This window comes from Alosa pseudoharengus, unplaced genomic scaffold (assembly GCF_046254945.1).
Source record: "Alosa pseudoharengus isolate Yale_2024_CS ecotype anadromous, Long Island Sound unplaced genomic scaffold, YU_APseudo_1.1 YU_APseudo_1.1_scf_6, whole genome shotgun sequence".
NCBI classification, from domain to species: Eukaryota; Metazoa; Chordata; class Actinopteri; order Clupeiformes; family Clupeidae; genus Alosa; species Alosa pseudoharengus.
In genome coordinates this window covers 29,020,365-29,036,570 of record NW_027468848.1, presented here as the reverse complement: position 1 = coordinate 29,036,570, position 16,206 = coordinate 29,020,365, and the positions used below count along the sequence as shown (strand labels likewise).

Here is a 16,206-nt window from a genome sequence, read left to right as displayed (position 1 = left end):
ACGCATATTGCAATGTGTACAGTTTGAAGAGTCTCTTTTCCGTTTATGCAACCATAGTAACGTGCTATCCAATCACAAGGAACAACGGTGATGGGGTAGACAATTCTAACCAATTAAATTAGCTCATACTCATGCAGTTAACAATTTGAAACTGCCAGGTTGAAATAAAAGTTACTGATTCTGATTTCGACTGAGTGAGTGTTGTTTCCTGACTACCAGTTTCAAGAAGGAAAGGAGAAATATTAGGAAAACGGCACGACTGCCAAGAGGTAGGCTTGTAAATATACATTCTTACAAATTCGCTAGTGTTGGTGGTGGGTGGCTAACTTAGGCATGTTAACGTTAAGTGCTGTTAGGGCAGGGTGTGTTATGATAACGTTAACGTTAAGTTTTTTTTAAGCTTATGCTAGCGAGTTAGCTCATCTGTCGAGGTAACAACGTCTACACACGAATAATGGTATTGAACTGTTTATCCAAACCAACCTAGGGATTGACTAGCTAAGTTAACCAGTGAAGTGAACTAATGTAGTTAACGTCATTCGGCTCGAGCGGCATCAACGCGGCAAGCTAGAAGCTAGTTAGCTTAACGTTACCAGCTAGCAACAACACTAACCTTAACTTAGCAACATGGATTTTGTCATGTGGGCGAGAAAGCTAAACAAGTGCTTATTTGCAAAAATGTTAGCGTTAACTTCCTAATTATTTTCCTAAACCGAACTGAAGAATAGACCAGGTTAGTGATCAAAGGTAGCAGGATAATCTCAGCTAGGGAGTCTATCATAATTGCCTGTTTAACGTTAATTTGTCTAGCTAAATACACGGTAATAGCGTGCAACGTTGTAAATGACTTGCAACTTGCTGTAAATGTTACATCTGCGCTATTACTGAAGTTACGCACTGATCATTAGTCAGGACGGGTAATATCAGCGGTTCAATAGGAAGGTGACCCAACATGCTTTTGGTTTCCCTTCTTTCAATAGATGTCCTCTGATGAGGGGGAACCAAGCAGTCCAGCTCTGCCTAAGGATTCAGATCAAGGGAGCTCGGTGTCCTCAGAGTTGCAGGTAAACCTAACGGTTCTTTCCACCAATACACTTAACAGCAGTAGGCTAGCTGCTATAAGGGTCTTATTCGTTGTTTGACTCTGCATTTGAATATCATTCCATCCATAAGATTATCTTGTCAGGAGGTTGGGGTAAAAGTCTTAATATGTTTGGATGATGTATGTTTGGATGATGGATTTGTGTTTCATGGAGGGGTTTTATTTCAATCAGGATGAGTATGAGGAGCTCCTGAGGCATGCTGTGGTCACTCCCAAGTTTGAGCCAAGCACACCATCCCAGCTGCTTCAAATGTCACAACTCTCTGCATCTGGACCAATTTCTCACCTCCTGGAGGGCCGGCGATCTCAACCTACTGAAGGTGAGAAGTTAAATTTAACATCAATGATTAATCAGTCAACAGTAAAAGGTAAGCGTTGAACCCCGTTGAACCCCTTACCCCCCCTTCCTCTCCATGCACTTTTCTGATCTGCCTTTCTCAACTGTCAGAGGATAGTGGAAGACACTCGGGAAGAGGGGTGACCTCTACCAGGGCAACTCCTCTTGATCGGGATTCCTCTCATGTCCAAGCATCAGAAGGTAGAACAAATTGCTATTTGATCAGGGTTATGTCTGCTTGCATAACCGCAATTCTAGAATACATTGACTGTTTGAACACATTAAAAGAATGTATTCAGAATTATATTTCTGAAAAGAGAGAGAGACTGCACCATGGTCCATTTCACTGGAACTTTTGTCCTTTCTGTCCCAGACATGGAGATGCTGGGCAGATCTCCCCGTAATGAGAGTGTACCAGAGAGACAGCAGACTGCTTCAGAGACTTCCAGGCAAAGCAGCCCGGATGCTGTCATCACCGTGGAGACTGAGGTGTCCGTCTCGGAGGAGAACATGACCAGAATGGAAAACCTCTTGGATATGTGGAGTGACAACCTGAAGGTTGACCTTTCTTTTCAAGTCAATTATATTAAATTGTATAAAGTTGAATCTAATTACATTTTCTTTTTTAACATTATTATTTTAACAATTTGAAGTACTGTACATGCTATTGCATAAACGTTTATGGTGCTTGTGAAAAGCTGCTAATGACTCTTCACTTGCTGGACTAGTTAAAAGAACCTCTCTCTAATCACCCAGCCCTGTGTAAAGCTGTACTGCAGGAGTACACGGCGTAGATCCAGATAAATGAGTGTAAAAGCATGTAATTATCACCCCAGACCAACGTGCTGATGGAGCTGAGAAAGTGGAAGCTGGCGTTTGCCGAGCAGCATAAGCTGGCGCTGAGGAAGGAGAGGGAGAAGCATGCGGCCGACATGGTTGCCGTGAACGCAGAGATGGACGGGCTAAAGGACCTGCTGCACACGTACGAGCTCTCCAGTCAGAGGAAGGATGAGGTGTGTGTGTGTGTGTGTGTCTGTCTGTCTGTCTGTCTGTCTACGTACATACGCTCATCCTCGTTTTAATCTCCAACCCATGGAGGCGCGTTGAAAAGGACACGCTGCATAGTCCAAACATTAATTTGTGCAATTTGAAGCTCATTTCAAGTCATTTTAATCAGTCAGGTTAAAGATAATGTGTGAAAGTTCATCTGCTTGGAACAGTTTAAATCGTGACAGTTGCCCTTATCCATTGTGTCAGGCCTCAGCGCCGCCTCCTAGCGCCCACAGAAAATTGCACGTTTCAGACCTTCTACCTCCTCCTACTCATGAATGCCAGTCTGGTATGAGTAGACCCACATTTACCTCCATAAGCCCAGTGAAAAAAACAGAGCTGGATAGAAAATGCTAGATGAACATACTCTACACAAATGGTCAACTTCAATCTGAAGTTTTACATTTTTAGGATGCGTTAAGTGAATAGAAGGGGGAAAAAACCCTGAAACATGCAGTTCTGTAGGTTCCCAGGATGGATCTGGCTTGAGAAACTTGCATTCACTGTTGCTAATACCGATTAAGAAACTTGCATTCACTGTTGCTAATACCGACTAAGCTAGTTCTTAATCCTACTCCAGATGAAACCACCCTCTAGCTCTAACTTTCTGCTGCTGCACCACCACCTGGTGGGGTTGTTTTGCCTCTGGCAGGTGATTAAGAACCTGAGCTACGCACTTGACAGACAGCGGGAGCGGCTGGAGATGATGAGGTCGTTCACGCAGTGGAGGCTCCGCCACGGCGCTCTCCGAGAGGAGGTGACTGGAGGGGGGCGGGGAGACCGGGGGCATAGGAAGGGGAGACAGGATGACAGTCTGCATGCCACCAGGCGACCTTTGCCCCTACTGAACTTGTTTACTTGTTGTCTTGCCTTTGAAGTGTTACATTATTTATAAACGGAGATGGGTTTCTTTGGACTGGCCCTGCAGTTGCAGCCTGTTGATGTGGATCTGAAGTTCTTGTTTTTTCACTTTCATCTCTATTGTGTGCAAGCTTTCACAAATACTTTGAAACCCATTGGCAATTATACGTTAAGGCACCATTGCTGAAAACAAGGTAGCATTCCATGAAAATCTTGTGTTTTCTTAATCTGTCACAATATTGATCTAGTTCATGGTGTTGTTGTATAAGTTTGATAGCCAGACTCTACAGTTTATTCTCAGTTAGTTCCCAATTTTCTCAATGACACGTATGCTGTAGTGGAACAGGTTAACAGATTGTTAATTATTCTAATTAAAAATGTCACAGTGCAAACTGCCCCTGTCTCACTGCAAGTACCCCTGGTGCTGTGAATCCCCCAGGCCCAGGGTGGCAGGATGGCCGAGCAGCACTACCAGCAACAGCTGAAGAAGAAGGTGTGGGCCGCCTGGCACTCTCTCATCTCCAGCCGCTGGAAGGAGCGCGTGGAGCGGGCGTGTCGCGCCCGCGCTGAGGAGGTCTGCGTGCAGCTCTCCAACGACTACGAGGCCAAGATGGCCGAGGTGAGACAGACACCCTCCATGAACGAAATGTGAATGCGAATATGAACGAAATGCGACCACGGTACAAGAACAATGTGGCAAATGTTCCAATCATATAGAAGCTAATGCCAATGAAGTTGTTTCCAGCATGTAGCATTTTGGTTGAGCCCTCCCTTTGCAACATTTGCGTAGACGTGCAAATCATAACTGCAAAGCCAACATGTCAGAATTGGATCCTAAATTGAGTCCAATTTTACTTAGCCTAGTAGCTGAACCTCCTTCCTAAACAGTTGCGTAGAAGTGCAGTTCTAGATGGGCTGTCACAAAATCATGGAAAAGAGTCTTTAAACCTGCGCTGGCACTGCACTAATGATGAAATATAGTCCTATTGATTGTTCACAGAAAGATCCGTCGCTAAGGGGCAACTCTTACGCCTTAGACTGTGTTTTTAGCCTCTAAGCGGACAAGACATCGTCTTGGAAGCCAGCCCAGGCTGAAGCACTCTCTCTATGCCGCAGCACCCAGCCCAGCAATAGACACGGGCAGAATTTTAAAAATGACTAGTCGAGTTTTAACAAGTTAGCTTTTCGTCATAGTTAAACTCCATTAGCCTCGAAGGTTAATAGCACCCGTGAATATTTGCTGTGGAAAAGCATAGCAATTAAGCTTGATTGATGCGGACGGCTACTAAGGGAGAGATTAATAGTGTGCAGGAGAGAGAAGGAAGGAGCGAGGGGAGGAGGAGAGAGAGAGAGAGAGAAAGGGGGGGAAGGGTTAAAGGAAGGAAAGGGGGTTCTGCTGTGACAGGCTGACGGGGAGAGTGCGGGGGTGGCAGAGGCTAGAGAGGCGTTTGAAGACGGTTTGTACGGTAACCTTGTTTGATGTGTGTGTGGGTGGCTTGGTGATTGTGTCATTGTTTGTGTGTGTCTGTGTGTCTGTGTGTGTGTCAGAACGTGGAGGCACTGCAGAAAGCACAAGCGGAGATCCAGAAGCTGCACCTGGAGCGCGATCGCTACGAGGACTCCATGAAGAAGGCCTTCATGCGCGGCGTGTGCGCCCTCAACATGGAGGCCCTGAGCATGTTCCACGGGGGAGAGGGCCGGCCCCAGGAGCATGGTGAGTCACGCCACGTCTGAGGGCAAAGTCACAAGGCAGGCACACAGGGTCTCGTGTCTGTAGGGCTCTGGGGGATTCCCAGAACACGCATGTCCTTTCTGGAACACCCCCCCCCCCCCTCGATCTAAACCCTAGATCACCCCAGTCATGAACGAACACAATCATTTAAACGCCTGTTAAAAACCTATTTTAAGCCCACCAGTAGCCAATTGCAGCACTGGCAGGGCTGGTGATGTACATCTATATACACCTAATTAGATAATGTACAATTTGTAATGCTTCAAGTTTGCCCGTCCTTAGCCGTCTCTTCATGGGAGAAGTGTGTGTGGGTGTTTATGTGTGGGTGTTTATGTGTTTGTGTGTGTGTGTGTGTCTACTGGAAGTGATGAAATGAGGAGAAACGGCTAGCCAGGAGGGTCCCCCTTTTGTTTGAATGCAGTGAACCTGCGGCCTGAGTTTCTATGCACCCACCCGTCCACCCCCGCATACCCAACCCCTCCCCCATCTCATCAGCCGAGTGCCTCGGACCGATATGGATTAATAGTAAGCGGGGTGTAGGGCCTGTCGTTTCTCATTTTTCACTCAAGTCGCTCGCTCTTTGATGGGCCTTCCTGTGTGTGTGTGTGTGTGTGTGTGTGTGTGTGTGTGTGTGTGAGACAGATATGTGAGTGTGTGTGTGTGTGTGTGTGCGCGCACATACACGTGTGTGTGTGTGTCTGTGATATATATGTGCGTGTGTGTGTATGTGTGCAGTGGGGGTAAATTGTGAGTGGGTGGGAATATGCTGACTCCTCCTGGAGCGCTGGAAAAGGTTGTGACTCTGGCAGAGAGCTGACAGCTGAGTGAACGTTCCTTCAAGGCAGTGGGTGTGTTCATTTCACTGCCGCCTCAGCTCATGAAAGCGAGTGTGTGTGTGTGTGTGTGTGTGTGTGTGTGTGTTTGTGTACGCACGAGCGCAGACACACAAAATATACTGCTTCCCAATAAGGCTTATCACTCATGCCCAGTGTTTTGAGGTAGTGGGAGAGTGTTCATTTAAAATAAGTTCATAAAAAAAAGCTGTGACTACAACTTGTTTGCTTTGGAGCCCACTTGTAATGAACCGTCAAAGGCTGTTGTTGTTTTTTTCCTTCACAAATGATTTATCCGGGATTGACGCTTTCCCTCCCTCCTCTGTCTAGATGCTCCTCCCCCACGGGATGATCCGAGCTTCGGCTCATTGGCCGGCCTGCAGCCTCGGCCCACCTCTTCCTTCTCTGACGTGGCGTTCACCATGGAGACCCAGGCCGCAGCGCTGGCCCCATCCCGCAGTGACGCGGACAGGATGGTGAGCGCCTAGCCCCGTAGCCAGTGGACTTCCTGTCCTCAAAGGATGCTTTGTCCAGGGTTTATTAAAAGACACTTGGGTCTGTTTTCCTGTGCCTCCCTTTTTTGACAGTCTTCACAAAGCAGACCTCACTTGACACTTGTCTTGGTAGGTGATTTAGCACTTTGTCTATGAGGCTGGCACTTCAACACATTGATGATCCCTTTTGCAAGACAAAATGTCTGCACTGGCCTTCACAAAGCCACCTCTCTCCCATGGTTTGTAGTTTTACTAATGCACCATCCTTTCACCAGTGAGAAGTTAAAGAGGCAGAAACATTATGTGTGTGTGTTTGTGTGTGTGGTGACAGTTGGTGTGTCAGTGAGTGGTCTGCTCTCTGGTGATGTGTGCTCTGTCTCCTCTGGCTCCAGTCTCCTGGTCCAGGCCCCAGTCTGTTCCTCTCCCACATGGGCCCAGACTCCAGCATGGGGCTGCCCAGAGCCGAAGCCCTCCCTCCCTCCTCCACCACCAGCACTACAGGGAGTAGCGCCGTACCACTAGGGGGCACTGTAATGGGCACTGTAACATCCCACAGACAGGTATGGCACTGCTACTCTCTTTTAATGTCTTAATACACATTTCAAGTGCAGTGTTGTTTCTGAAAAGGAATTTTGTTGTTTATTGTCTGCAATATGTTATAATGACTATCATATTCAGTTATATTAGAATTATATAGAACAGCTTTTCCCCCCCTTCCACCCATGTTAGGTCAGCGGCCGAGCAACTTCGGGAGGTCCACAGAGACCAAGCAGGACAGTGACTGCTCGTGTGACCGGACACACAGACATGACCCGGACCCACATGCCCAGCAGCCTACGGGTCACACGCACAGGCCAATCAAGGAGCTCTGTAGTCGTGGAGCGTCATCATCCAGTTACTCAGGTATGTGCTAACATATTCAGCTGCACAAAGTAACTGTTTCAATGTGTTATTTTTTAACTAGCTTACAATAATGTGCATCGTGTTCTGCTTTACTTTGGATTGCTTGTAATTGGATTGTTTATAATTCATCTCACACTGGAAATGTGCATTTTCTCTCTTGGAAAAATGTGCCTGCGTCCATTAATTAAACAGTTTATGTCTAAATGTAAGTGGCAACTTGAGTAAATAAAAACATGACTTATATTCAGTATACCTGGAATGCTTTATTTGTATGCATGGGGTGATTTGATTTGATATGAAAAGGCATGCTGTTGTAGAATTGAATTTTTCAGAATATTGTAATACTGCCTCATATACATGTAATTAATACTTTTTAATAGTCTGGTCACACTGTTCCACTGGCATAACAATATTGAAATGACTTAAAACAATACCAGTGTTTTTCATCATACATTTAGTTTATGCCTTTTGGGTCATGTTGAAGCTGCCTGTAGTCCATAGTTCCTTTGTTTTCCTTTAGCTTTTCTGTAGTCTCTGTAACTCTCTGTCTGTCTCCGCTGACTCCCTGTGTGTCTGTGTTGGGCTGTAGTTCACAGTGGAGCAGACGGCAGCAGCCAGGTACCCACGCTCCATTCATCAGGCCCAGGCTCTCCCAGGCAGCAGGAGCTCCAGGGACCCCCGCGCCCACTCCAGCGCTCACATCCACACTGTCAAAGTGGTGGAGTGAACACACACACACACACACACACACACACAGAAACAAATGCACACTGATACACAAAACTCTCCCCACACACACACACACACAAGCAAGCAAGAAAAAAAAAATGTTTTATTTTTTTCAGTATCACAACACCAGTACATACACAGAGACACACATGTTTTAGTCTATGCCAGTGAAGAAAGCAAGTACACACTATGCATTATTTACTGGAAGGACAAATGGGATTTTTTTCTCTTCACAAGGATGCTATCCCTGCCTTTTAGAATTATGTTAATTGGTTTAAGATTGAATAAATTAACCTTTTGAGAAAAACTATGAGTTAAGCAGAAAGTGGTTTGATGAAAGCCATACTATGGCCATGCATTTTTAAAATGCCTTTTAAGGTTAAACTGATGTTTTTGAGATACTTGAAATATTTATTTTTTAATTTAATGTTTTTCTACAATAATGACCTGTCCTAGAGTTGTTGTGCAATCATTTCCTTGTTTGTAATGATAATGTCTGAAGTTAAGACACATACTTGAAATTTGTATTTTCACTGTCCGTATACCAACAATAAAACATCTGAATGTTTTCAGACAGCCACCATGCTTTGACTGAACAATGAATTAGCTGCTTTTTAGAGATGTGATGTTCAACAGATATACTGTTAGAGTATGAACTGGTACAAAGTTCTTGCCTGAGTTCAAAGTGACTGTAGCCTTAGCCTATAAGAAAGCAATTATGTTGAAAAAATGTGCAAAATGGCAAATGTAATAGAACACCGCACACATCAGACTCAGAAATCATTTAGCTGGTGTCCTCTGTGCAAAATAGTCTTTCCTCGTCCAGCATCAGGAAATAGTGCATTTCTTTATATTGTTCTCTGCTTCCATTCGTATTTTCTCTGGAAAAAGAGACAAGACAAAAGGAATTTCTCAGATATAGGAGTGAGAATACAGTATAAGAGAAGCAGAAGAATATACAGAGAAACTAAATGTATGAATAAATAAAGGAAAACACCTGTAATGACTAAAAATAATTCAGGTAAGCGCAAGAAAATCAGTAAGTATTTAAGGTATGTTTCACTAGGTCAGGGATGGGCAAACTACGGCCCGCCAAGCACTTTCATCCGGCCCGCCGAGCATTTCATTTAGGCTAGTTATCAGGCTGCTCGCTATTTTTTTCCTGCGATAGACGTTGGTTAGCTTTACTGCAAACTGCTTTTCACTCTCCTTAGATAACGTTTACAATGTCAATGTCAAAACATCATGTTAAATAGAGATAACATCATGTTAAACTAAGTTAACTCTTAGTTATCTCCTTTGCAGCAGATCTAACGTGAACATATGCAATCCATTTAATTGGGAACGCGTCTGCACTCACGAGAGGGAGAGGGAGAGAGAGCCGCAGGTTCCAGCTGGCTTGTGATTGTTGATAATTGATATCTCCTTATAAGAAAGTTTTAAAAGGAAATCATGAAGGCAACAGTAGTTCCCACTACTGACCATTTAAAAACTGTGAGAGGGCCCAGCCGTAGGTACAGCACTAGCCATAGTGGAGCAGGCAGAAGATCATTGAGAAATAAACGTGAATTAAAGCGACTGTCTTAAAGTGTACAATTTATACATTTGTTAAACAGCATAAAATTAGCAGTATTTTTAAAACAAATTAGCAGTATTTTAAAACAAATACTTTTCATTCTAAATTATAGGCTATAAAAAATGTTTTTTTTAGGCGTGTGGTGTGGGGGGGGGGGTTGTGTGGCCCGCCGGCCAATTTTCAAAACCTAATGTGGCCCTTGAGTCAAAAAGTTTGCCCACCCCTGCACTAGGTTGTATACAAAATGGATGTGACCTCTCTGATCTGTTGAATGAAAATGAAAGCCACAGCTTTTGTGTCCCCTGTTCAGTGCCCTCGAGAGTCCCATGTGGGCAGTGTATTCACCCAGGCCACTGTAAGTGTGCAGCGCTTGACATATCACATTACAGGCCTTTATTTATGAGGGGTCACTGCGTTATGAGTAAGGTCAACTTGGCTGTAATCTGTCATACCTGCGACTTTTTTGTTCCCTGTGGAGAGAAGCCCCTCGTACAGCTCTTTGGGAGCACTCCTCTGTGTGCTGATCACCCCATGGAGCCAGATCAGAAGCATCCTGTTGCCATGTTCCTGGTAGCTCTGGGGCCCTAAAAAACAATTACTTTTGTATGTAACAAATTACCTATTATTTATAGTAGGCATATATATATATATGTTTAACCGTTATTTTCTTGCACATACTGTATAACAAAATGAAAAATATCAATTCAATTAAAAAAATCATTAAAAAAATGATTGCAGTAGTTTGGAGTAGTTTGTTGAGTCCACAGGACACCATCTCCCATGTGGTTACCTGTCCACTGTTCCTCAATGGCAGCCATTTGCTGCTGGGTGAAGCCCCAGTATTCTGCTAGCCTCTTCCACTCGTTGCGCTTGAAGCACTTGTAAGCCAGTCTCCACATGGTGTCGCGGATCTGCTTTGTGTCGGCTCGGTGGTCCACTTTGAACGTCAGCGGTAATTCATTGTGAAGAATCTCATTTGTCACTGCATTGGTCTGAAAAGGGCAATCTATTCATATCACTTCCATAAAAAGGGAATAGCTTGCAAACCTCAGTGAGGAAGTAATAGGAAAAACGGCAGTAATCCACAAATTTGTCTTACACTAAATATGTTTCGGGGATTGTGCCAATCAATTTTGTTTTTGAGACGCCTTGTCAAGAATTGGTGGTCATGTAATTGTTGTGTCATGTAGGAGAGTGGAGGGGGCAGAATTGGCCTGGGTGACATTTCGAGCTGAATTGATATGCTCAGTATTATTGAATTGCCTCTCATGATAAATGCCCAGTGAGAGAGAAGTGAGAAATGTTATAGCATCAGGCATAGCAGTACCATGTAACACAATCATTCCAATAACACAATTTTGAACATACAAAACAAATTGCATTCCCCGTTCCTCCATTTACCATACGGCTATGAAAAATGCCACCTGGCTCCTGAACTCACCCTTCTCCAGTGGAAGTATCTTTCTGCTTTGATTATCATGTCTACAATGATCACAACATCTGCCCGGGCGGCCACAGCCAGGGCAGTCTTGCCTTGCTGTGAGTCAGGGCAAGAAAGTAAAAAAGGAAAGATTCAGATCCCGCTGAAAACTCAGACAGCAGTGGAACATTCATATTCAGTTTTTATGATGAAGGAAGCCGTAAACCTAATGATCTCAAACTGGCCGTTGCAGCTCCGTAAAAGACAAGCTCAGGTTTATGGCCTCATGGGGGAATTAAGGCTGCTGTGTGTGTGTGAGAGGGTGTGTGTGTGTGTGAGAGAGAGAGAAAGTGCTTTGATTACCCTGTCCTTGAGCTCCAGATCCAAGTCGGCTTTCAAGATCATTTCCACCACGTCCACCTTGCCAAGCTCTGCTGCAACGTGGAGAGCAGTCTGTCCCATCTGAGAATGATGAGAGAAAACTATCAACTGTTCTGGCTACAAGCTACATAAACACACAGTGCAGAAGGTGTGCACGCCTGGTTCCTGTGCGGGCTTTCAAAATGGCCAAGAACCAGAACACCCACATTTTCATGAAATGAAATTAATTTTTAATGAGTCTCATAAAACGACTGTTTATTTCAGCCAAAAGACACTAAGATCCGCTCAGCTCAGCCCGACTCCGTTCCCTGGTGGCCTTTTGAGGAGTTGTTTACATACCTGCTCAGTGATGTTGGGGTCACAGCCAGCCTCCAGTAGCGTGTGGATGACGGGGATGTGAGAGTTGTGCACAGCCAGGTGCAGGGGAGCCTGCAGGTGCTAAGAGCAGAGGAGAAGGGAACCATCTCATGCTCATGAACTCTGACCTTTAAGATTTTTTAACCAGTTTGTCAGGCCAGCTGCACACTTGACCCTTTTGAATCTTTTTGAAAGGGCTTTGATGGAGTACTAACAGAACTGACTAAAATGCATAGTGATAGTTTTGTAAATGTGAACAAATACACAGTGACTGCCAAAAAGGCCCATACCACCTCTACACTCCAGTACACCAACAAACAAATATATGACACTATCAGACTCCCCCATAAGAATGAAATCTGAAAGTGTGTTGTCATGCAAGCAAAAAGTGATCATCCAAAGTGATCATCCAAATGACAAATTCATCTCGGATGTCCATACACTGATCTGCGGTGGTCATGGGCGATGCTCCCACCTGGTTCTGTGCATTGGTCCAAGCTCCATTGTCAATGAGGATCTTCGCCAGTGAAGTGTAGCCTTTCTCACACACTGGGTGCAAAGGGGAGCTCTTGACCTGGAAAAGTGACAGGTGATGAATTACACCACCTCCCAATGGACATTCTCCTTCATTTCTTTCCACACATTAAAAATGTGCTTACTCTAATTTCATGTTTCACCTTATATCCCTAGTACATCACATTCATACATTGATCATGACTTATTGCTATTTTTGGCCTTTTTGTGTGCTGTAGTTTCACATTAAATGTTTAACTAGAAACATATTCCTTCTTCACATCCCAGCCCAGTGTCCTTCACACTCCTGTCCTGTACCCACATCGGAGGTGATATTGAGGTCACATCCCGCGTCCAGCAACGCCTCCACACACTCCTCATGGCCTCCGTCTGCGGCCTGGTAGAGCGCCGTCTCCCCAGCCTGCGGAACAGGGGACCGCTGGGGTCAGGATCTGCCTCGCAAACCGTCCACACACAAGCAGAGCTACTGTTCTACACACGACGGTTCTCTACTTAACTTAGACATTATTACATTTGAATTTATTCAAGTCTCAGATTCATAATGGTGCTAAACAAATGAATACCACCAAAACGCAAAAGTTTAAAAAAAGTTGTAGCATGCAATGAAAGGATTTAACTTTTTTCAGTACACATTTCAGTGTCAGAATTGTTCTGTGTGACACTGCCAACAATACCTTGTTGACTTCATCACGGCTTTCAAAGTTGTCAAGGAGCAGCTGCACTGCTTCCAGCTGGCCATTCTTTGCAGCCAAGTGGAGTGGCGTGTCTCCATTCTGAGACAAACATCACAAAACAAGTTCACAGTCTCGTGAGTTTACCACCCAGTGGCCCCTCTCAGAAAGCACTCATGGCTTAGGCTAGCTGGTCGCACCTCATTGGCCTCTGTGGTGGCCATGTTGTAGGGATCCTCCATTAACATCTCCAGCATCCGCACACAGCCATGCTCTGCAGCCACCGCAAAGGGCCTGTTCCCATGCTGAGGAAGAGAGAGAGAGAGAGAGAGTAGTGATGAAGAGAGTGTATTGATGGAGGGAGAAAGTGTGTGAGAGTGTGTGTGTGTGGGAGTAGTAATGGAGAGCAGGGAATGGGATTTAAGAGGAATGTATGATTGATGGGAGGGACAGGGAGAATACAGTATTGATTATTTGAGGCTGATTTCAAAGTGCAGTCTGTAGTTTTGTTGTACACGCTACTCCAGTCTCTAGTAGTCATGTGACTTTGAAGCAATCTCTAAATAAACATATCCCTTCTAGCCATCCTTGATTCTTCGTTTAATTTTTTTTAAGTGCTGTGCTACAAATGCACTAAAATGCTTGAAGGTCAGTTTTCCTGAATTTTTATATTTGAGACTTTAAAAAAGATAGTAAAAATAAAAATGTCAGTATCTACTCAGTTGAACCCTGTGTTTTTGTTTTGTGCGATACAAAAGCAGTGTGCGGAGTAAGTGCCTTTGCCTCAGTATGGATGTCAGACATCTCAAACTCTTTCTGACAGACATAATACAGGATACCTGATCTCTCTTATCCAGCTCCTTCATCTGCAGATCATCAATGATGTAGCCCATGATGTCCGTATGGTTGTTTATGGCAGCGCAGTGCATCATGTTCATCCCTTCCTGGCAAGACACACACACACACACACGTCTGAGCCTCTCAGCATATTCATCAATCAACATGGTTTTAAGACGTCATCAATTTAGCTTCCAGACCAGATGACATAAAAAGCTATGCTTTTTTTTTTTTTGAAGTGGTAACAGCTGCTCATAATGGCTGCTCACTTGCTGATTTGACATACTGCAGCAAAACCAGATAAGATAGTGCTTCAAGGCATGAGATGGTCAGCCAGGTCAATATATCTGGCCACTGATCCTTGCTCACCTTGGTCTCCACAGACTGATCAGCCCCTGCTTGTACCAGTAATTTCAGGATGTCCAGACTGCCGAACCAGGCGGCCAAGTGCATGCCAGTAATCCCATGCTGCACACAAACCATGTTCTTTACAAACCATGACTTTGCAAAGAAACCATCTTTGTTTAGTCTGTTTAGAGAGCCTGCCTACCCTGTCCTGTAAGTCAAGCTTCGCTCGTCTTCTCAGGATGATCTCGACAGCCTCCACATTGCGGAAGGCCACGGCATAGTGAAGTGCAGTTCGGTAGTGCTGGGGAGGTGCCGGAGACAGAGTTGATCAGTTCATCCCTTACAGCGTCCAGCGATAACTCAAAGAAATACATGTCTATCAGGTACATGTGCTTGATTGTGATGCGAGACTTACTACATTCTTGGCGTTGACGTTTACACCTCTTCCATTGAGTTTCATGAACTCAATATCATTTCTCTTAGCTGCCTCAATGTACTCCTTCTCAGACTCCAAAACTACACAACAGTGACATAATTAACAAAAGGCTTATTGTCAATGTCAACTAATCTATAAAAGCACTTTCATAAACGGCAGTTGACCAAAGTGCTGTTCACTGAGACAAACAAATAAACAATAAAACAAACTAGATATACTTAATATATAGACAATTAGACATAATCATCAACAAAAACTAAACCAAAGTAAAACGTAATTAAAAAAAAAAAACTTAAAACAAAAAAAAGGAACTGCAGATAAGTGAATATAGAGATAGAGCTCTAGCTGACAGTGCGAAGGTGAATTGATCATTTTTCCATGCTATGCATGCAACACTAATAGTATGGATAGACCTAAACACACTCAGCTGTGTGAGTCAAGCTGTGTAAATACAAAAATAATATAGTATTTCCCCTAGGACTGAATGTGTGATAGCTTTCCAACAAAGACAGGACATCATGTTTATTAGTCCACTCGAAAAGACTTTGCTGGGAAAAGCAGTGAATGAATCAGAGGCTGGGAAACAGAGGCAAGACACGAAGACAAACAGTCTGCCCAACATGGCTGTGGTAGTACACACAGATGCTGTGGAGTGCTGGGCGTTCCCCGTCACGCTTAGTGGAATGTACACAGTCATGCCTATCACTGCGTTAATGATTAATGCAACCATGCAGATACAGTACATTGCTGATACATTTTCTTTTTGGGTCTTCAATAAAAACATCTCCCAAAGATATAGGCTAATGGTTGTCTTAGTCCTAATCTACAAGTTTTCTCATGCTTGAATTGATTGGAAGTTTACCAAGAAAAATTACCAAGAATAAATCACCTATGTAGTACCAACGATAAATTGTTGAATAAAGACCTAATAAATGTGTAATGACACTGAATGCAGATCTTATTAAGCACTGTATTAATTAACCAATATATTAATGGTTAACATTGTATTCCATAAACTACGGTTATAGCAAAAGAATAGATAAGCCAGAAATGTTTTCCATAAATCTGATAGTTTACATTATGACAATTTTTCTGGCCTATTGCTGACATAAACAAACTTACGCATCACCGCATTGTCATAACTGGTGTCAGGCTCAGTGGTGTCTCTCTGCAGGACCAAATCTGTGAAGCTTTTCACCGGCTCAGAGTTGAGCCATGTCTTAGGGTTGAGATTCTCCTTCTTCAGCAGAGGGCTCTTCAGAAGCCTGTCTCTGAACGCCAGAGTCCGTTTCTCCATAGTGCTCATGCTGGCTCTTTCTTTCTCGTTCCCATCCACTCTGGGACTGCCGTTTGCTTCTGATATATTTTGAAGTCTACGGTGTTTGATCAGCAAGTCCACCACACCCACAAGAAACACGCTTCGTCTAATCTAACTACATGGATCAGCTCAATGCTCTGGTTCAACTGTTGAGGTCCCGTATACAAAAACTGTGGACTCAAGTGTCCCCCTTTGTAAATATAAATAAATATAAATAAATATAAACACCAAGGAATATGGCACAGGCCAACCAACCAGTGTACTAAGGAGAAAAGTGCAAAATACAG

General features: G+C 44.0%; 2 protein-coding genes across 3 annotated transcripts; one reads left to right on the top strand and one right to left on the bottom strand.

Moving 5' to 3' along the window:
* The first annotated feature begins 149 nt into the window (after positions 1–149).
* On the top strand, positions 150–8,783 carry poc5 (POC5 centriolar protein homolog (Chlamydomonas)). 2 transcript variants are annotated; one of them, XM_076270490.1, is made up of 13 exons: positions 150–269; positions 981–1,064; positions 1,275–1,422; positions 1,551–1,640; positions 1,813–1,997; positions 2,276–2,452; positions 3,142–3,246; positions 3,790–3,969; positions 4,899–5,064; positions 6,246–6,391; positions 6,802–6,969; positions 7,139–7,312; positions 7,902–8,783. In XM_076270490.1, the coding sequence occupies exons 2-13, from the start codon at positions 981–983 to the stop codon at positions 8,037–8,039; spliced, it is 1,761 nt and encodes a 586-aa protein (XP_076126605.1). In that variant the 5' UTR covers positions 150–269; the 3' UTR covers positions 8,040–8,783. The 2 variants fall into 2 exon arrangements, with proteins under 2 accessions (XP_076126605.1, XP_076126604.1); XM_076270489.1 differs by lacking the exon at positions 150–269 and adding an exon at positions 361–457.
* A 53-nt stretch (positions 8,784–8,836) lies between these two features.
* ankdd1b (ankyrin repeat and death domain containing 1B) lies at positions 8,837–15,916 on the bottom strand. The gene is made up of 15 exons (XM_076270492.1): positions 15,724–15,916; positions 14,581–14,681; positions 14,368–14,466; positions 14,187–14,285; positions 13,820–13,924; positions 13,181–13,285; positions 12,984–13,082; positions 12,611–12,709; positions 12,251–12,349; positions 11,758–11,856; positions 11,401–11,499; positions 11,059–11,154; positions 10,408–10,609; positions 10,070–10,201; positions 8,837–8,922 (listed from the first exon to the last, which is right to left on the bottom strand). The coding sequence occupies exons 1-15, from the start codon at positions 15,905–15,907 to the stop codon at positions 8,870–8,872; spliced, it is 1,671 nt and encodes a 556-aa protein (XP_076126607.1). The 5' UTR covers positions 15,908–15,916; the 3' UTR covers positions 8,837–8,869.
* Between the last annotated feature and the right edge of the window lie 290 nt (positions 15,917–16,206).